This window comes from Chiroxiphia lanceolata, chromosome 6, assembly GCF_009829145.1.
Source record: "Chiroxiphia lanceolata isolate bChiLan1 chromosome 6, bChiLan1.pri, whole genome shotgun sequence".
Lineage (NCBI taxonomy): Eukaryota > Metazoa > Chordata > Aves > Passeriformes > Pipridae > Chiroxiphia > Chiroxiphia lanceolata.
Genome location: NC_045642.1, coordinates 30,168,917 through 30,190,747, shown reverse-complemented (window position 1 = coordinate 30,190,747; position 21,831 = coordinate 30,168,917). Strand labels below are relative to the sequence as shown.

Here is a 21,831-nt window from a genome sequence, read left to right as displayed (position 1 = left end):
TGCCATATCTGTGCCTACTTTAGATATCTGTTCAGTGTCTCTATCCTCCCAGTCACAGTCCTAACTGAGTGTTTCTTCCCATTCTCCCTTGGCCATCTTTCCCCTCTCTGCCCTTGCTCACCTAGCTGCTTGCTCTTGAGTCTTCAGCTTGCTCTTGAGTCTTATAACCCTCTCCCCTGATTCTTTACTTCATCCCTATTTTCACTGTGCTGCATCAACTATCCCTGTATTGTTGTTTAGAGACTTTGTCCCGAAGGTCAGTTAAAGTGATGAACTTGGTTGCTTAGGTGTTGCCTTCTAGGTAAGGATAGATAGATGAGGGAATGTGATCTGAGCATAAATATATTATGTCCAGAAGCTAACCAGATTTTCAATGTTTACCTTCATTACTTGCACTGGGATTTTGTTCTTATTACTTTTTAAACCCTTATTTTGTACGTTTTCATTCCAAATTTCCCCATCTGTGAGGTCAGGGATCTAAAAGTTCATAAATCTGTGAGAGACATATCAATTCTCAGAGATTTGTGCTATGTTTTGTTCTTGTTTTTGTTTTGATTTTGGTTTCCACTGGAGCATAATCTGTATTATGAGGATTAGCAGCACTGAGCAACAAAAAGTATGTATCAAACTAAAGCCTCGCTTTAACTGGGGGTTAAAATTTAGATTAAAAATCATGAAGTTAAAGATCAGTATGTTTACCTGTCTTGCAACTATTTCTTGAGGTTATTCAGACTGAAAAGAGTGTTGAAAGTGATGAACAGACTTTTTCCATTTCATGTGTGGTGTTGACTTTTATTCCTTAGGTTCATATTTCTGCATACAGTAGCCGATTAACTCACTGGACCAAGCACAGGAGCACTGGCCAGGAAGGATTGTTCTTTTAAGATGTTATTTCTGTATTTATTGTGCAGATAAGGTAACATTTCCCTCTAAAAAATCAAATTCTCCTTGAACTAAGCATTAGAGACATAACATGAAGATGCAGCTACACATAAGAAAACTTTTTTATAGAGTTAATGATCAGAGGTGGGAGGAAAATGAATCAGGAAGGCTGCTGTTCACAGAAGTGACATGGACAGGAGGAACCAGAAACAAGCCTTGTGTGCTCTGTGGAGGTTTCTCTGATATCTGCCTTGGCCAGGGTCTGCTCTGAGCCTGCTGCAGAGGTCATGGCTGCCTTTGCCATTAGTGCAAATATATCTGAAAATCTCAGTCCTTGTTTCACACAGAGGTGAGACCTGGATGAATCTGCTCTATCAGTAATGTGTCCTCAGAGATGTGCCTAATGCATCTGCTAAATGGGCTGATATCTCAAAGTTGTGTGGACAGCCACCACAAGTTTGGTCACACCTGGCTTTCCCAACTGAGGGAATATTAGATGCAGCTTCTCTGGGAGTTGCACTGGAACATGCACGAGTTCGGGCTGGAAGGGAGATGGTCACCCAGGTGAAAGGTGAATAGTAATTGCTTCTACTCAGATCACCTGCTGGACAGCTGCACTGTGAATGAGCAGCTTTTCAGTCCTATACCAACAAGCTCAATGCAGAAGAGTGATTTTTGCACTGAGTTGTGCTGTTCTGCTTAGAGCAGTTTTGCCAGGCTGTGGTCAGGAACAAGAGGTGAGGTTGGGCAGTCAACCATGATGTTCCCAGAGTATCAAACGAGGAGACAGTGTCCTGCTGAGGAAGCAAGCTGGCTGCTTCTCCCTGCCTCTGATGCCAACATGAACAGGTATAGATGAGTGGACAAGGAGAAGAAAAAATTTGGTACACAATAACTGCTGCTGGTGTTTGTATGTTCTGAAGATTTCTGGATGTAAATATGTTCAATGACTGTCACTTTTACACATTTTGGAGAACTTGCAAAATAGGTCCAGAGCTTGAGTTTGCTACAGTCATTCAGAAGTTTAGCTTTGTTCTGAGTTTTTTGGTTGCTCTGAGAGCCCCATGCACACATATTTCCATGGCATTTGGCAATTTCATCTGTGTTGCCAGACCCACAGCAGAAAAGCAAGAGATAGAAGCTGATGGAAGTGGTAAAGCTTTTACCCAAGTATAATTATGATAATTATTGTTAATAATTATATATATAATTTTGTTATTATAATTATATATTATAATTTTATTATTATAATATTCTCTGCCAGCTTTGGCTTCTTTCTTTAGCTTTAGGAGCTAAACTGCTAAACTAAATTGCTGTTCTTATCTGTACTGGAGGTAGTGCTTGGCTACATCTGACAGCCCATCCACTTCAGAAGAGGACTGGGATGGGATGGACATGTGAAGGCATTAGAACTGTCCTTGTGGATCAATCCCCTGAGCCTGTAGCCCATCACTGATGGTGGCTTCAGGGAAAGGTGCAGGAATGCTCAGGCTACAGAACTGGACAGCACTACCTGTAGAAGTCTCCTTCTGATCCCTCCCAGAAGTTGGAGGGTTTTCTGAGAATGTTCTTTTTATTCAAAGAAATGCCTTATCCTTTCCAGTTTCCTCATGATCTCTTGTCCTTGGGACCAAATGAAAGTGATTTACACAGTAGTGTTTTGTGCAGTGTAAAAAGGCATTCTTTAATAATTTTCAACTTACTGCCTTTCACTTTCTTTCCAGTTCCCCTGTTTCTCATGTCAGAAAATATGTACAGAACAGTGCAACATATTTTTTTTGTCATTTACTCTTTTGAAACCTCCCTACTAAACTTGTCCCCATTTTTTATTCAGCTGCTCTTCAGAATTTTTGAGTGCTGCAGAGATTTAGACCAAATTGAAACTAAGTCATATATCTCTGACCTGTACCACTGCCTGCAGAGTAAATGCAACCTCGATTTTTGAAGAGAAGAGGGACTCTCCCAGGGGCGTTTTGAAAATCCGAAGAAGTTAAAAGTGGAACTCCTTTAATCATAATTTTGAGGGCATGCTCCAGTAAATTAGAGGCTCGGTTTACAGAAATTGTGATATTTTGTGGCTACTATACAGTGATCATCAGAGCATACCTAAGGCTAACTGAGCAGAGCAAGGCATATTGTCTAATTGAGCAGAACAAGGCATAATTTAACATTACACATATGAGAAAAAAATATTCAATTTCCTTTGTAGTTATGAAGGTCAATGACAGAAGACTTTGCCAGGAGCTCTGCTTAGAAGTATCTCTAAAATTTATTTCTGCTCCTGAGTGCTCTGGTGGCCAGTTTTGTGCCTCAAGAGTCGCTTGCAGATGTTAGCGTGTAACTCTCCCTGCCATGTGACTCAGTGTTAGAGCGAAAACACTTCCCTTCTGTCTTATTACAAGATGGGAGGAAAGAGGGTGGCAGGGGACAGATTGCAAAAATAATCATTTAGTTGGTCTTAGCCCATGTGTGAGACCCTTAAAAAAAAGAACAGCTGTCTTCCAATAGGTTGAATCCAACCTACATGGGCTAGATAGAGCGCAAACAGCTAGAGGTGCCAAAAATCTTTGGTCCTCTCTTGGACAGAGAGTGCTGTGAGTAAATGGTGCTATGGTTTGCCTTCAACACTGGTGCGTGCGTGCTGAGATGGTAAACTGTAAGCACAAAGTACTTAAACTTGATGCTTGGTGTTAAGCACTAGTTCTTGACTATAAGCACAAGTGAGGCACCTCACCTTAGATGGAAGTAGTAAACTCTTCTGCTCAGGAAGTAGCTTTAGTTAGGTGGAGATTTTCTCATGTTGTGAACCACAACCTCTGTTCTAGCAAAATTTATTTCCTTTCTCTGTCTTAAAGGTTCTTCATAATTAAGGAAAGTTTTCTGCTTTACTATGCTGAGAGTGAGAAGAAGAGTTTTGAAAGCAATAAATACTTCAATATCCACCCCAAGGTGAGCAGCATTTGCACAGGGAGGGGGTTATTCTCTTTCTATCTCCCCCCTCCCCTTCCTCCATGGACCCAGAAAGTGAAGAAGAGGTAAGTCAAAGACTTCACCCAGACCCAGGGAAGCCTCAAAAAAGAAAGAATCATATCAGTACCTTTTCAAGATACTTAATGATTCAGTAGTTACATGACTTCTCTATTTTTTACCTAACAGTAGATGTATCCCCTTGTTTTCATGATCTCCTAAACAACTAATCTTATGGCTGTAAAAATACTGACAAAAGCTGACAACTTTGTTTGCTGCTTATTCCTAACCTGTACTTGCACTCATTAGCATCTGATAACCCACATGCCTTCAGTTCTTAGGAGTGGCCTCCCTCCATAGCTCTGCTGCCCGGAGATCTCACACAGGGGCCTTGTGCTCTGAGTCTGCTTTTGTCCTCTGTGGTCACTGGAGGCTTATGAAGCACACATGCTTCCACAGGTGCTGATTGCACACATCCTGATTAGCAGCAGCCAGCTGCCCATCCACCCCCACACAGCACATGTGGGGTGTTGACCTGCTGGTGGTGACTGCAATGGATGCACAGCCTCTCTCATGATACCACGCTGTGAACCTGCAAAATTCGCCCCTGTTGGGAGATCACCTCCTCCTTGATAACAGAGTTCCTGCTTCTGTGTTCTAGCTAGCAGTCTTCTCTCTGTGATGAATACAGGATTGCCATCTTCACCCCCTTTCAGATACCAGTTGGGGGGTTTCCTGGTGGTGGTGGGAGTCCCTCTGCTTTTCAGAAACTGTGTGTATTGCCCCTCCTGGTGTAGCCAAGGAAGGGCAGGGCTCCACAAGTGACCAAGGGTGAAAGTTCAGCTCCTGGTTAGTCAATAGTTATACTTGATTTTACTGACTGATTGGAATGCTCTGGTTTATCCCTAGGGTGTCATACCCCTGGGAGGCTGCATCGTGGAGCCCAAAGAAGAGGCCAACATGCCTTATGCCATAAAAATCTCTCATGAAGACTTCCACGTAAGTAGATTTCTTTTCTTCTAAAAAACCCCAAACACCTCAAAACATGTTAATGCTGATGAGCAGAGCTAGATTGGCAGTCTTTTCCCTCCCCACCAAGGTATGCCTACCCTCTCTGGGCAGACTATCCTGAGAGAGAGGGTGGCTTAGCATCTCAAGTCCCCTCAAGTTTTTGCTGCTGCTGCTTTGACAACCAACAAGAAAACTTGCACTTTCTGACACCAGGTTTTATGCTACTAGCAGACCAGTAGACAGATACTCAGGAGCCCTAGAGCTCACGTTGCCCTATCATTTTATTCCTGCCATGACTGTTTGCCATATGCACACTTTCCAATGTGTGGTACACCTGGGTCATATTTGCTACCATGTGATACTTTCTGTGGAGGTGGAAGACTGTGGTGGGCTTTCCTCCCTCCACAGCTGTGCTATCTCTGTTCATTTCATGCCCTGAGTGCACAGAGGTGCATAAGGCACCAGCCTCTCTAATCTGGGTTTTTTCTCCCCTCCCCTCCCCTCTTCCAGGGTAACATTGTTCTAGCAGCTGAATCAGAGTTTGAGCAGGCTCAGTGGCTGGAGATGCTACAGGAGTCTGGAAAAGTGTAAGCTTCTTTCTATTCCTTATTCAGTTTGATCTGTTCTGTAGATGTGTAAAGGATAAAGAGGAAGAAGCCTGACTAGAAGGACTATGGCAAGTCAGACAAGCTCCTCAAAACTAGTAAGAGCTTAACTTGTCTCTTGGACCTATCCTTTCCCTAAATGGGAATGCTCTAAAGCTGAGACGAAGCTTCCCACCTTGGTAGGCAGTGTGGTGTGCAGTATGGCTCTTTGCTCCCATCCCCAGGCTGTCATCTGTGAAATGCTGAGGTAATGAGTGCCCTCTGCTGTCCCTCTCACTTGCCTCTGAAAGGTGGGACCTGGGCCTGAATGGGAGCCCTTCTGGTCCATTCTGTGTGGGTAGCAAGGTCTGTGGGCTTGACAAAGGTGAGGGTTAGAAAACTTCTCTGTTTGAATTTGGGGTAAAGTATGAGCGGAACAGGCAAGGCACAAAGCTTGTGAGCAGCTGTCCATGTGGCTCTACATCCTGCTAGGGGCAAGGACCTCACCAGCACAGTACTGGTCATGCTGAGATGTCAGTAACAGCCTTGGAGAAATTGTGTGTCCTTAGAGTGTGCATCCCTTCTGCTCAGATCTCAGGGTGCTCAGGCCACACAGCAGCAGGATTTGGCCTCTCAAGACATTTAATTCTGAAATGCAGAGGCAGGTTAAATCCCAGGAGAGGAGGTGTTAGCAAAGCATTTCCAACCCACCTACAGGGGTGAGAGGGTTTGACTGCTGTATGCATACAATACTGAGCTCGCAGTCTGCTGAGAATGCTGGAGAAAGATTTGCAGTTTGTTGGCCTCCATTTCTGCAATCCCTCAGCACCCAGGAGCTTGGCAGTGCAAGGAGCAGGTGTCTTGCAAAACCAGAGCAGGCTCCTTCTAAATCTCAGCTGGTGCAGAAGACGTAACACTTAAACAGGGATTTGACTTTCCCAAACCAGGTATAGAAACTTCCCAAGTAGAGCAGAGCCTACTACTCACCTGTGAGGCTTAAAGCAATGAGCGCTTTGGTCTGCCCTTCCTGGCTGCATTACAATGTGGGTATGTGGTCTCTTGTCACTATAGGGACAGATGATCTGTTTGTAATACCAGTGTGTACATGGTAAAGGCAGTATCTCAGTTAATTTCAATGTTGTGAGGCTCAACATGTTAATTTGTATTAATGAGGAACCAATTTTATGGTGGATCACCACAAGCCAAGCTCTGTGCTACTGCAGTGTGCCTGGCTTGGGTACTGGGGCAAGCTGTAGTGTATGAACTGCAACACAAAGCTGTCCATTAAAGTTTCATGGGAGTAGGAGTCCCATGGGACACAAGACCCAAGGCAGAAGTCTGTCACCCACTCAGCACAAGCAGACTTGACCACTGCAGGGAAGAAGATGCACAGATTTAGCCCTTGAGCAATCTGGAGTTTTTTATTCAGTTAGCACAGGCCTGCATTTCCCTTCACCAGTGTTAAGCTAAATTATTGCCAAGGCCAAGGGCAATAATTTGGGACCAAATTCATCTTTCAGGTGTGTACAGGAGGGAAGGAGCATGGCAGCACAGCTCCAGAGGTGTGCTCACAAGCAAGCCCTGCACGACTGTGTATGTCAGAGAGCCAACCTTTTCTTTAGTCCTTGCTTCAATATTCCAGCAGTAGTGTTTAAAAGAGAAGCTAGACAGTGGCTGCTATCATATAGCAGACTACCAGCACCTAGCTGAAAATCTACCTGAGACACCCTCTTCCCTCCCCTCTCTGCTTCTGTTCTTGTATCAGAGGAGAGCAGTGCAGCTCCAGTGCCAGCCTCACCTGCGCTGAGAATAGCCTGCATGTCAGGAAAAGCACAGATTATGTGGTTTATGCTAGCAGGGTCAAGTTGGGAGCTAAGCAGCGGTCAGAAAGGCCAGCATGGGCCAGTAACTTGATCTGCAATGAACAGGAAAGCTAAAAGGATACAGATGAAATATTCTAGACAACCTGTTTGAGTGCCCTGTTGTTCCTAGATGGAGATTGCACTGCCGGTGGCACTGCAGCACTTAGTTGTAGTCATCCTGCCGTCTCCCTTATTATTTAAAACCAACCAAAGGGAAAAAACCCCACATAAACATCCTCAAAAAAACCCCTAAAATGAATTCCATAGAGTGAGATACAGAAATAAGGGAAAGAGGAAAAAATTAACCCAATCTGGAAATGTCCTCTATCCTCTCTCCTTTGAGTCAATTTTGTCTACTGTCTCTTTACATCTTGGTTGGGTGGGGGGGTGTGTGCCTGCACAACTGCTTATTGCCTCTACCATCATAGTCTGCTCAGTGATATCTTCAGCTCTTCACTCCTTTCCAAGAATCATGGTTTGTTAGGGAAATGGCTTATTCAGTGCAGAGGGGAACCGATGGTCTCTCCACCCTTCTAACATGTTGTGGCTTGGACTTACCACACTTGCCAGATCTGGAAAGCTTTTTGGAAACATACAAGGCCCTGACTCCTAGACCACTCTTCCAACCCAAAGAGGCTTTTTCTTCTGCTAGTTAGGGAGAGGGGCACACATAACACTCTCTCTGTCCACAGGTCTCTTCACTGAGCGTTCCCTGAATTCGTTAAAAGTAGACTTTGTGGGCAATGGAGGGGGCAAAAATAACATAGAACATATATCCTGTGGACCATGAAGTGCTAAGTGTCTCCAAAAGTTGCTTGTGGCTGCTCCCAAGAAAGGTAAAATGCAGGCAAAACTAGAGAGATGTTCCCAGTGCTGCAAAAGGACTGGAACATACAATGGTTGAGATGCATAACACATGCAGATAACTATACAGCTTTGGGGGTTCTTTTCTTAGTAACCTTTGAGTTACAGACAGGGAAACATCTTGTTAGGCTGGGGAAGGGAAAGGGCCCTAGAAACATGAATCTAATAAACAGACACCTTAAAGGCTACAGCTGTTTTGAAACTCTCCATGTAATCATATGATTAACTCTGTCATCCCCCCACTCCCCTCTTGAGATCTTTTGCTGTTGGCTTCTCTGGGATCATATTCATCTTGTATGAGAGAAGGTTAGTGAAAAAACATATTCGCACCCACATGTTCTCCCTCAAGATGAAGATGTCTACCTGTGGGCAAAACAGCACCTTTTTAATTAGTGTTCTAATTTCCTCTGCGCTTTAGAATGATCCTCATCAGCTGAAAAGAAGCACAGCTATCTGCAAGGAGCACAAGACAGTGCTTGGGCTGCTGGAGCTGTGAGCTGCCTGGTCCCTGGGGTGGCACATGTTTAATTTATTTGTCTGTTTTTTGTAAGAGACGAAGTACAAGTTGCCTTGAAATTGTTATATAAAAGGTTGCCAACCTAATGGTTTCCAAAAAGCTACAATTTCAAATGGTTTACAAAGAGGCTTGGTACAGGAAGGCTTACAGATATTTAATATTAATAAGCTCCCTCAGGATTTAACAAAGACACTAGAATTTCTGGGCAGCAACTACTGTTCCTGTATGTACATCTATATAAATAGATTAGGAACAATTTTATGTATGTTTTAATGTTATGCATTTTTTGTGTGTTGATATTTTTTTTTCTAATGAAACACCAACAGAAGTGAGCAGCAAGCTCCATTGTTGGTTCTGTTTCTGATTTGTGTGTCCTTGTCCATGGTATTTAATATCTGTGTTTAAGCCTATCCTGCCAATCAACTCAGTCAATGATGGGCATCTGCTCCATAGGCCTTTCTTGTAGCTTAGCTTCATAAAGTGTTTAAGTGACCTTAAGATCCTCTGGCCAATGGTCCTAAAATAACACAAGATGCTCTTTGAATATGCCTGCTTCCTTTAACATTCCTTACTTGCCAGCATCTAGTCTGGCTTTTATCTCTGGTTCTTCTTTGTTTTCACAGGAAGAGGCACTTAACTCACAGTGTAGGGCCAGACACCAAGTCCTAGTGGCTTATAAGTAGCAGAGGAGGGATTGATTGGTTCCAGGGTGGATGGTGGATACCAGAAAGACTGGTATACCAGAAGGGCTGTGGGAAGAATTCAATAGATGGTTAATGTTTGAAGGGGAAGAGTGACTCTAACAGCAAAATATTGGAAAGGTTGCAGAAGACAATGTTGTTAGCAGTGGGAAGTTATATGAGTTAAAAGCTAAAATCTGATCCTAAAGTCTGTCAGGATCCATTTAAAGGGTTCCAGGTGCATCCTGTTGCATTTGGAGGCTGTGGATGTGCTGAATTGGTCTGGAGAGTCCTTAAGCTTAAGATCAGTGTAGGAATCTCCAAAACACTGAAAAAAACCATTTGAATAGTTGTGAGGTATTAACAAACAGCTCATGTATTTAAAAAAGAAAAAAATGTTACTTAATGTCAGGGAAATTTCTCCAATTCATTTGTGGAGAAAAATTTAGAGAATCACTGTCCCGAATGATGAAAGTCTGCATGTTTGAATTACTTGGTGGCTTGCTAGGCTGAGACCCCCGTCTCAATCTGTAGGACCCTTAGCTCCTTTACATTGCCTGCTTTGTGTCTGCTCTTCCTAGGACATGGAAGAATGCCCAGCTGGGAGAAGCTATGATTGAGAGCCTGGAAGCCCAAGGACTGCAGCTGGCCAAGGAGAAACAGGAGTATTTAGGTAGGAAACTCTTACTTCCAAAAGCCATAAACCCCAAAATAGCCATTTTGCTTTTCCTGGAGTTGTCAGTGTGGTCAAGCCAAGCAGCTACAGGTTTTTACTGTATAAAACCTGTTTTTACAGGTTTGACTGTTACTGGATGAAGCTTTTGAGTAGTCAGCAGCTGAAATTCAGGTTTGAAGGGGGTCAAAACATGCAATGGTTAAGGTAGGATTTGGACATCTGTTTGGAGTGTGAAAACAAGAATGTGCTTTGGCCAACCTGCTGCAGTCTCATGGCTGGTCTGTACAAATGTTTGCTGCCCCTGAGATATTTGGATGTGCTGGTTTCAGCTGCTTACCAGGCAAATAGCCAATACCTTTGTCTCCCTGAATCACACAGGACTGATACTTCTGAGGCTGATCACAGCTTTTCGTGCATGAGTTTTCTTCAGCTAGCTGGGGTTTTTTTTGGTCTTACTCTATTTGATCTTTGTGTTTCCTCACACTCTTCATATTGAAAGTGGGAGCATTTACATGGGCTTGCTTGAGGTATCTAATGGCAGTGGCTAATTTGTCAGTGCTGTCTCCATGGACAGTGCAGAGAGAACAGTTTGTCCAGATGAACATAGAATAATGTCGGTGGAAAGAGACTTCTGTAGGTTATCTAGTCCAATCCCCTTCCAGATTCTGGATGGCAATACCTCGGATGCTATGACTGCCTTGGGAGGTCCAGCTGTCTCTTCCCTGCATTGACCATAGCAAGAGCCAAGGGAGAGTAGCCATTTTGACCCAGATGCCCTCCATGTTAGAGCATTCGAAGAGCCCTTCTGATCTGGGGGCTGCTGGTCATGTGTGGGCCCAGTGACTTGTCTGGACAGTCATCTGCTTTAAACAAGCTGGCAGCAATTTGGGTGCTTCAGGTTAGTGATGCCTTGAGCAGAGGCTCATAGTATCTACTCCTAATCACCGAGGTACTGAAGGAATCTCGAAGAGCTTTTTGCACTTTTGCATCCATGATGATCAGGGGTGATCTCACATGCAACAGTGATAATAATTCAAGTATCAAGGCATGTTCATTCTGGCCATCTAAGCTCCATTCACATATGTGAGTTGATGGATGGGCTTGTATGTGAGGCAGGGAGGGAGATGCGGCTCCATGTCTGACAAAGGAATAATGGGGAGTGCTGAAAGGAGGACCTGGAGGGACAGGAACAGGAGGAAGATTAGAAACAGGAAAACTTTGTCAAAACATTGTTTTGCAACCACCAGAGCAGACTAAAGAGCCTAAAAGACTGAAGAGGTCTTTAGTATGATAAAAGACAAAGTGATGGAGGAATAGAAGAATATACATTCTGTGGCAAACAGGAGATATTTGGAATATAAAATATATATTTCACTGAGTTCTTTGGTCCGTGACAGGAACATTCAGAGCTGGTCAATTGTCACAGTTGGTTACTTTCTTTTGACAGCAACTGTCTATTTCAATATAGCTACTGAGGCTTCTGCCTCATTAGCCTTACCTTCAATGATCTGTGTCCATCCTCTAGTTAAAACTTTGAGGTCAGACATTGTTCCTGGCAGGAGGTCAGGGTTCTCTGGAGGAAGCAAACACTGCTTGGGGGAATTCCCTGAATCCACACTGAGTGGATCCCACCTTCCTCCCACCTGGTTAGGATCCAGGTTTCACTCTCAGACGTGGACTTTACAGAGGGCCATCAAGTCCAGGGCTTGGGCCCCCTAGGAGGGGCAGAAGGGGAAAAGTGGAAGAACCTCTGTGTAATTACAGTGCATCTGTACTGGGGCCTGGCCAGGAGAAAGAGCTCAAGAGTGGAAAGGAAAGGCAGCAGTGGTGGTCAGCAGAGCTTTGGTAATGTAACACTATTTCTCTGGCAATGGGAGCCCTGCTGTGGGCAGGAGGTGAAATCTGCGTTCCTCCTAGCAGTAGTACTCCTGCCAGCGGTAGTAATCTCATCAAGTCTCCAGTACCAGGGAAACCAGTAGCATCCCACTCACCTGATATGGGGAAAATTTAATCTAAAAGTGCTACAGTGAATCTGCCCTGCTCACGTGGTAGCTTGGTGGCAGAGCTGAGAGCTAAACCTTAGGCTTAACTGTGATGAGTGTGTTTCTGTCTGGCTTCCTGTAAGTGAAGAAGAGCTGCCTGAGGGAGAGCCTTTGAGGTTAGGGCATAGCACAAGGGCAGGCCGCAGGGTAAGGAGCAGAGCAGGGCCTCTAGTGGGTGTGTATCTTCAGTAGACAAGAGCAGCTGATGTTGAGGGGAACTGCTCTGTATAGCAAAACTTTTGTGGCTAGGTTAGGAGACTGATTTCTGGCCTTGGCTGGAACATCCCAAGGTGACAATAGGGAGCTGGCAGTGATGCCCAGAGGGCTAAGGAGTAAGGAGAGGATGATGTGCTAGGCAGGTGGGGATGAGGCACTGAGCTGCAGGAGAACTGACTGCTGGTACCTGGTGTGTGACCCTGTGCACCAGCTTAACCTTTCTGTGCCTTTGTTTCCTCATCTGTGAAACAGAGATAAGAATATTTTCCTGACTCAACTAGAGGATAGCGGAGGTTAGTTCATTAATGTTCTTTAAGAGCATTGAGAGGAAACCTTAGAAGGAGTACACAGCAATGTGGTTGTTTAGTTTATTCAGTTATTTGGCAGGAGGGAAGTTACAGAACATCCCATTACGTGCCATCTTAGACTTTGGAGCCTCTCAGACAGATGCACACAAAGGAATAGGGAATGCTTCAGAAAGTCAGTGTTTTATGTTTGTAAATATCCCCAGGATATAAAATGCTTTTCTCTGTGCTTTCTCTGGCCTTTGTTTGTGTGCTTGCAGATAAGCTAATGGAGGAAACAGAAGAGCTATGTCTGCAAAGGGAGCAAAAAGAGGTGAGTGTTCATCCCAAGCCAATTTCCTTTAAATTCCATGTGGCAGGACTGGGATTTTGGGAGTTGTTGGTTTGAAGGCATGTCAGGGTTCAGGGAGAGGGGCTTGTGGAACCACAAGAGTCTCCAGCCAAGCTCTGGACCCCGTGGATGAAGAGAGGAATAAGACTCGTGCCATGAGATGGGTCTTGGGGGTGTACCCTTGCTCCCTTTCCCTGTTATTTTCCATGCAGCGTGCTTGTGATTATATCTGCAGGAGGACCAGGGAGGAAAATGAAATGAAATTCATATTCACTGGATTGAATGACACAATTGTTATTTGGCAGAGAAGACTCTGGCAATCAAGACTTGTCTCCACAGTTAGAAAGCAAGTAAACAGACCTGACGTGGTTCCAGTGTAGAGATACTGTTGTGAGAAACAAGGAGCAGAAAAAGCAACATGGTTTGTTTTTTGGGCACACCAGAGATGGGGAGAATAATAAATATTGCACGAGAGAAAAACCAAGAGAGCACCCCCTAAGAGGTGACTATGATACCTTAATTTATCTTAGAATCATAGAATGGTTTGGAAGGGGCCTTAAAGATCACCTAGTTCCAGCTTCCCTGCCACAGGCAGGGACATCTTTCACTAAATGAGGTTGCTTTATCAAGTTTATAATTGTTTTCCGACAAGACACGTGTCTTGTCGATACCACCTAAGGAGTCTTTCTGCTGTGCCTTTTGCAACCAGACTTGTCTATCTCGCATTGGCCTTTTTAGTCACCAGTGCGTTTGTAGCAAATGTGGGTAGAGCCCATCCCAAATCTTCGTTTGCGAAGCCCAGCCATGAGATGAGATGAGAATTGTTTTCTAAACTATTCCTAACTTATGGTTGCTTAATATAGTAAGAGTAGCTCATTCTCACATTTCCAGCAAAACTATACTGATTTTTATAGCACCATCATAAAGTCATTGCAAGATAGCTGTGCAAATGGATTGTCCTATTACACAGTAGAAAAGTCTGCATGGATGTAGAATACCATGTTGCAACCTTGCAGAGTGCCTCATGTTCTATTCCAGTTAATCCAAAACGACCATTGCCCCTCTTTAGGAAAAGATGGCAATGCTGACCTTGGCTTCTCAGGCCTATATTTTTCTTGCATACATTTTTGGAGAGCTAAAATCCAAAGATAGCTTGGACTCTCCTTTAGGCTGCCTTTACAGGGAGACATCCCCTTCTGGTGAAGTAGCCTGCTGCACAGCCCACAGCCATGGGGAGGGAAATGCCCTTGTCTAAAGATCCTGGAACAAATCTCTGCTATTAAAAACCATGCACAGTAACTCCATTGCCCACAAAGAGCAGATGGGGCCAGGTTAGTTTGAAGGAGTTTGGTACTGTGAAGAACTGAATGTAGAGCTCACTGAGCTGTGGCAGTCTGACCTGTTGAGAGCCTGAAGGCTCCAGAGAAGTATGTTGGGAAGGAAGCTTGAACCATGTATCTGCACCATGGAGCGAGACTCTTAATATTAATTTACTCAGTGTCAGTGCTGTTCTGTGAGTAGCCTGGGCCTGCAACAGGAGTTGTGCTTAGCAGCTATAGCTGCAAAGGGACCTGTCCAGGAGCAGGACCCTTACTGTATTTTGTCCCTGTCTTTCTCCATCTGCAGTAGGTCTCAGTACAACTGCTGCCTCTAGACTAGGGGAAGAGGCTGTTTCACTGCTTGAGGACAACTTGTATTTGGTGCTCTTTAAGCATGGTTCTATCAGCACAAATATAGTGACAGGCTGATTAAATTCTGCAAAGCTGTAACTGAACAGTTTGTGTTTTCCTGCCCCAGTGGGGGTGGAGAGCAAAGCAGAGCTAGTAGAAAAATCACACTTCAGGCACAGCAATTCTGGGGCTGTCACACTCCTTCAGGACTATCTGTACCTGAACACATGGGTACCTGGAAATGGTACATACACGTGGAGTCCAGCATTCCCAGGGACCTTCTGTATATATGCATCAGAGCTGACCTGTGCAGAGAGCATGTCTGGGATTTTCGCGTGCTTGGTAACCTGGTTGGGGCTTATGGATGTCTGAAAATCCTCAACTTACTTCAAATCCCTTCTAATTGCTCCTGGACAAAAGCGTGGTGTGATCAGACACCTTGTGGCTCTACATAGCTCGGGTTAAATGCCGGGTTTAAAGTCCCAGGCACTGTTAACAGGGAAGCCTTGCCTAACCATGTAGGCAGAGTACATTCCTGTCTTCTCTTTTGGTCCAGGAACTCGAGCGTCTGAACCAGATGCTGGAAGCAGAGAAGCAGCAGTTTGAAGAGGTGGTGCGGGAGCTGCGGCTGGAGCAGGAAGAGATCAGACGGTAAGGCAGCAGGCTGTGCAGGGCAGGAAAAGGACACCAACTCCCACACCAGACAAAAGTGCCACTGTGGTGGTGAATCAAAACAGTTTGTAAAATCCATCTATTTTTGTGTGCGTAGGAAGGAGAATAGATGCTACATTGACCAAAACAGAAATGGTTGTGGGCTGTTTACCTGCATTTGCTATTGCTTGTGTGAACAATAGAATACAGCTTAGTTTCATTTTGCATTCAGGGTTCCAGCAATTTATTTTCAAAGGGCTTTCAGATTGGTTGGGGAAGCATGGCAGTGGAGGTGCTAGAGAGGATTTCAAAGAGGCAATTACTTTGATTGGCTGACCAGCCCTGTGGGGTCCAGACATATGGATCTGGTTTTCCACCATTAGCTAAATGACAATGGGTGGATGATGATGTTGCCTCACCAAGAATTGTTTTGTTATTTTAAGAATTACACTATGCAAAATGTAAGTGGAGAATGTATTTAGAAAGGGAAGGATCAAAATGCTTTGCCCTGAGTGTTGAAAGGGCTGTTTAGCCATTGCCCTCTTTTTTTTTGTTTTTCTTTTCTCTCCCTAAATAACATCTCAGTGTGATTTTGCAAACCATTTTTGTTTTCATAGACCTACCTCTGCTTAAATATGACTGCCCTGTTTGAACTCTTCCAGTTGCAACCATGGCCCTGTCCTTGCTAGAGACAGTTCGGTTTGGTTTGATGATGAGGAGGCACAGTAAAGTTCCTGAATGCCCATAGTGTGTTCAAGGCAGGATGTGATGCTTCTTGGCAAGCTCCTGACTCTCCAGGACTGCCTTCACCAAGAGATCCACAGCCTGCGCAGTCTGAGCGTGGTCTGTGGGGCTAGTGTTCCACTGCAATAGCTGTTCCCCCTTTTTGCTTCTTTAGGGAGCTAGAGCTCACAGCCCGCTCCCTTAAAGGAGTGGAGGAAGAAAAGAAAGAGTTGCGAAGCCTGACGCAGTCCTTACAGAACACCCTGGAGGTGAGTGACCACTTCTCACCTCTGAGTGACAGCATTTTAGTGTGCTATGGAATGAATCTAATATCTGCTAGCGCCAAAGTTAAGTCCTGTACAGATGAACAGGTTCGTTTGGTAGCTGGTATGAATGCCAAAATCCCCCACGGAAAAGGATGAGAAGTGATACAGAGCCCAGCAGAAGCAAAATTTTCTCAGTCATAGCAGGTGATGTGATGATATCAGGAAAACCAAAAGTTGCAGTTTGGGAAGCTCAGGTTGAACACTAGGGAGAGAATTTTCACCAGATGGATAGGCAGGCAGTGGGAGAGCCTGAGGAAGCTTCATCGTGGAAGGTTTTCACAACTGGACTGTAGAAAGCCACATCTGACCATATCCTGCTGTGCTGGCAGACCAGCTCTGAACAGGAGGTTGGACTTGAGCCTGCTGGAGGGTCCTTTCCAGCCAACATGGCTGTAAGTCATGCACTTTTTTTTTTTAAACTGCAACTCCCTAAGTTGTGGTGGAAATTGGAGTGGGAGAAAGGCATTCCTTGTTCACAGAAGAGAGCATGGTGTTCCCAAGGAATCCTGTACCACATGGGAATATAGGAAAAGGAATATTGATGTATTAAAATCTTTCCTTACTTGGTATCGCTCTGGTGGATTTGTGGAAAATGTCTTTTCTAAATGCACATTGTTTGTGAGATTTTCATACAGCCAGCCTTTGGAAGCCTCAAGGTCATTCTTAATGTTTGTGTCAGATGCTGCAAGTTTGTCCAAAAATCTGTTCCTTTGAGCTCTTCTCCTTGCCTGAAGTTATGGGAATGAAAAAAGAACTGGAAATCTAGTGAAGGACTGTTCATGCTCTAGTTGCACACTGAACCAAACATTTCACAGGCAAACAGCATGATGTGTCTTATTGCCCTGCAGTTAGAAGTACCACAGAGGGGATGTCTCCAGTTCCCACTGAGGAGCAAGCCAAGCAGGGAAGGCAGGGAAGCGGGCTGCATCTGTGATGCACTAGGGAATCACAAGGCTCTAGTCCCTGAATTGTGTCCTTACTGGCATATCACATCAAAGGAGCCTGCAGGTTCTCTCCCCCTTCATAGCAAAGGCTGTGGTGGAGGCTTGCTCCTCATGAGGCAGGTACGAAATGAAAACCTAATTTTGTTATTCATGTTTTTAACCTGAAGGAGGCATGTAAGGGTTGAGGGACTCAATAGGGAAGAGCCAGGCAGGAACAGGAGCAGAAACATTAGACTTAGCTGATATTCACAATCTCTGTCCTTCTTCAAGGAGCTCTCCCTGGAAAAGCAGCAAATGCTGGAGATGCTGGAAGAAAATGAGAGCCAGGTCCCACCTCCAACCAGCCCCAGCAAAGAGCAAAACCCCATCTGGGGACTGCACTGCAGCCTGCGACAGATTGAAGAGAAGATGCAGCAACTTCTGCAGGAGAAACTCCTGGCAGAGAAGAGGTGAAGTGGGGGCAGGGGTTCTTGAGGTGGTATCAGGAACAAGATATGATCCAGTGTGAGGAGGGTGGTGTGAAAAGAGGTAGTTTTGCCCCTTGCAGGTGGGAGGCACGGGGTTGTGGCTAAATATTTGCAGGCTTAAAATGATATCACTTCAAAACAGTTTCCCTGTTTATCCTGAGACCTGCAGAGAGCCAAGATCCTGTATAATTTCCATTCTTGGGTGTGGTAAAGGGAAGAGGGCACTTCTGCCCTGCTCAGGCTTAGGGGTGCCAAATGACGTGACTGTCTGCTGACTTGCTTTTTCGTTGCCAACACAAGACAAGTCTGGAAGATTGTCTGGTTCCCATGGCAGGAGTTTAGGGTACAAACACTTCAAAGGAGACAGAACAAGGCAGGGCTGCTGAACTTCTTGCTCCCGGTTGGGCCTTCTCCTTTCAAACCAGGATTTGGGCACGTGAAGGTGTTCATGGCCTGTCCCTAAAAAGTGTTTGGTGCTTCTGGGCCTCATCTGGGGGTTGAGAGTGTTCCGTTCAAGAACTGTCCACCTGGCTTTCTCCAGCAATGCCTGTACTATTGGAGTGAAGCACAGACAGTGCTCCTGTTAGCACCTCTTTGCTCAGGACAGCCAGATAGTTAAGCATGCCCAATCACAATACTGAGCCTCTTTCCTTCCTGTCAGTTGTGCTGGGGTGGGAATGGTCATCTTTCTTTGCTGTGCCATGCATCAGGATGAAGGAGAATGAGGAGCGGTCCCGAGCACTGGAGGAGGAGCGGGAGTTTTACTCTTCCCAGTCGCAAGCACTGCAGAACTCACTGTCGGAGCTGACTGCAGAGAAACAGCAGGCAGAGAGAGACCTCAAGGTATTCCCTGCAAATGTTGTATATTGCTGTCCCTGGGCCTAAAGTGCTCTCATTTTCCTTCTCAGTTCATCCCCCATCAAGCCAAACTCTTTGTTTTATTTCGTTTTCATGTTGTGATCACAAATCTTCATTTGCTGTGCTTCATATTGCCAACCGTATCCTGGGCTGCATCAAAAGCATCAAGACCAGTAGATTCTGCCCCTCTACTCTGCCCTTGTGAGACCCCACCTGGAGTACTGCATCCAGTTCTGGGGTCCTCAGCACAGGAAGGACATGGACGTGTTGCAATGAGTCCAGAGGAGGATCACAAAGATCATCAGAGGACTGGAGCACCTCTTCTGTGAAGACAAGCTGAGAGACCTTGGGTTGTTTAGGCTGGATAAGAGAAGGCTCTGAGGAGGAAACCTTACAGCACCTTCCAGTACCTAAAAGAGACTACAAGAGAGCTGGAGAGGGAATTTTTACAAGGATATGTAGTGATAGGACAAGAGGAATTTGCTTAAAACTGAAAGAGGAGAGGTTTAGATTAGATATTAGGAAGAAATTTTTTACTGTGAGGGTGGTGAGGCACTGGAACAGGTTGCCCAGAGAAGTTGTGGATGCCCCATCCCTGGAAATGTTCAGGACCAGGTTGTATGGGGCTTTGAGCAGTGTGGTCTAGTGAAAGCTGTCACTGTCCACAGCAGAGGAGTTGAAACTAGATGATCTTTAAGGTCTCTTCCAATCCAAAACACTCTATGACACCATCATAACACATGAAGTTGCCATGTTATATCTATGTAGCACTACTATTTATTTTCTCATTCTGAAGCCTGATTAAACTGTTTAGTCCAAGTCTTTTAGTTTGCTACTATGAAATCATCATCTAAAGATGAAGGGAAGAAAAAAGTAAAAGAGTAAAGTAGACACGAAAAAGAATAAAGATTATTTTAAAGAAATGTTAACATGGACATTGCAGAACTGAGCAGATATCTTCCCTCCTCACTTGTGCTCAGAAAACCAATCTTAAGATGTGTAAATCTTCAGTAACCTCTGCAAGAACTTGAGTTGAAAAGCAGAGGAATGCAGCTGAGGTACCAGCCCTCCTTTGTAACAGAGGATACTTTGTCCAATTACCTTTGCATAGATTAATATATGATATTTTATTTAAATCTAAATAATATAAAGGTTATGTTTATTGTTGGCTGTTTGACACTCAACCTGCTTATACAAATATTTTGTCCAAAAAAAACCCAGTTCTTCTTTTTCCTGCGCTTCCAATATTTTTTTTTTAACCTGTAACCTTCCACTTGGCCAAACGGAAGCTAAGTTGACCTAAGCTGTATTAGTCATTCTGATTTGCTAAGCTACTACTTTAGTTCTAAATTTCCTTGTGTTTTGTTCCTGAAACTCAGTATACTGTACATCCCTTTGTGGGAACTGACTGCCTCTATCTCAAGTCCATCTCAGCTGGAGTTATGTCCTCCCTTTCCTGCTCATCTGTAAATATTTGCATTAGCACAAATTCATGTGTTGAAATACCATCTCTGATTCCACATGGTTTATACAATGGGAGGAAAACTGCAGAAAATGAAAGTCAGAGTAAAGGAGAAATACTAAAATAGTCTGACTGAAGACATGAGAAACAACTTTTATGTTGTCTTACAATATTTCTAAGGATTTTCATCACTGTTGTCTTTTTGTTTTCACCCATGGTGAGTCCCTCACAGACCTTGTGGGTTACCAGGATGATTATTGAGACACAAGCCAGTTTCCAGCAATTCTTTTTCTCTTCCTCAGGCTGAGGTGAAGGTACGCATGGATCTGGAGAAGAGACTGAGAGAAGCTGAGGAAGCATTGCAGAGCTTGGAGCAAGGCTTAAATTCTCTGCATTGCAACAAGGAGAAAGAGGAAAAGATGAAAGCAGATGTCAGTAACTTGAGAAGTAAGTCAGTCATCCATCCTTTCTCCTGATGAGCAAAGTCTGAGAGAGAAAATATTTCTACCCATCTTTCCAGACACACAAAGAAGATCCTCAGTGCACATAATGTGCTCTTCCAACTCCTTGTACCTCCACCACACCTCCCATTTGAGGAGCCATAATGTGCTATGTGGGCACTTGGTATTTTGCCCTCAAAGAAGAGTGAAATTATCCCAGCCTTCTTTGTTGGGTGCAAGACAAACCTAAAGGTAGAGATGATCAAATGCTTTCCAAAATGTCAAAGGGAAGCTGTGGTAGAGCTATAAAGACTGACTAGGTCTGAGTTATAAAGTCTTCTAATTCCCCTCAAGACATTATTTTCTCAGCCTTGGTTACAACAACATTAGTTTAAGGAGGACCGTGGTTGCTGTACCAACGTGCTGGTAGGTGACCCAGCAGGTGAAGTTTGGATCCTTACTTGGACCTGAATTACAGCATCAGCACTGCTGTGCTGAGACAGCTGCAGTCCACAGGTCAGGTGTAAGACTTATGTCCTCAGAAGTTAACCTTATTTCCATGCCCTTTTTGTGTTTATTTGGGTTGGAGATTTTTGGGTATTTTGGAGGGGCATTTCCCTAGCATTTGGCTTGAGTTGGGTCTGGGAACTGACATTGGCAGCTTCAGTTGTATGAAGTCTTGCTTATTTTCCATCCTGAAGTATAGTTCAGGGGGAAAAGGTTGTGAAGATGCTGTATTTGTACAGTTAAGGCTTCATTTCAGTGAAGGGTGGATGTACTGGGCCAATACAGAAAAGTCAAAAAGTCCTGTGGCATTCTGAGCACAGTTTACATAGAAAGAATAAAAAGAATAATAAGAAAAAAATAAATACATGTATTAATAGTTTTATATCTATTCACATATTTATACTTTTTATATATTTAAATAAAATAAATATTATTCAGTAGTTTCTACATAAGATTTCTAAACTGAGGAAAACCAAAATGATTCTGAACTTCATCCCACTGTCTCAGAGCCATGGTAAGAAAACAGAGCTAAAGTGGATGTGTTTGTTGAGTTCAGCATTCAAGTAGAGCTGAGCTACCTGCTTGGGGCATAAGTGAGTAACCTCTGGTACTGAATGTTTCCTGACATTTCCAACCTTAGATTTTGGGGGATGTTTTCTTCAAAAGAGTAAAAATGAACAGAGCATTAGAGAAAATGAGGGACCACCAATGTTTTCCTTAACTTTGGTCCCAGCACAGGTTGCATCAGTCCTTCCAAGTGGTTCCTGCTGCTCTGTCCTGCTCTGTCCTTTCATATAAAAGTTTGGGCACATTAGCACATGATGCCTTTGAACAGCAAAGGGCCAG

General features: G+C 44.2%; 1 protein-coding gene across 2 annotated transcripts in view; it reads left to right on the top strand.

The window, feature by feature from the left end:
• PLEKHD1 (pleckstrin homology and coiled-coil domain containing D1) overlaps positions 1 to 21,831 on the top strand; it is a 38,506-nt gene that overhangs the window by 13,506 nt on the left and 3,169 nt on the right. For both annotated transcript variants that reach the window (XM_032690988.1, XM_032690989.1), the window contains 10 exons: positions 3,738 to 3,831; positions 4,759 to 4,848; positions 5,371 to 5,447; positions 9,949 to 10,040; positions 12,867 to 12,919; positions 15,164 to 15,258; positions 16,157 to 16,250; positions 17,522 to 17,700; positions 18,429 to 18,561; positions 20,341 to 20,485. In XM_032690988.1, the coding sequence (XP_032546879.1) occupies positions 3,738 to 3,831; positions 4,759 to 4,848; positions 5,371 to 5,447; positions 9,949 to 10,040; positions 12,867 to 12,919; positions 15,164 to 15,258; positions 16,157 to 16,250; positions 17,522 to 17,700; positions 18,429 to 18,561; positions 20,341 to 20,485 (1,052 nt within the window). The remainder of the gene's footprint in view (positions 1 to 3,737; positions 3,832 to 4,758; positions 4,849 to 5,370; positions 5,448 to 9,948; positions 10,041 to 12,866; positions 12,920 to 15,163; positions 15,259 to 16,156; positions 16,251 to 17,521; positions 17,701 to 18,428; positions 18,562 to 20,340; positions 20,486 to 21,831) is intronic.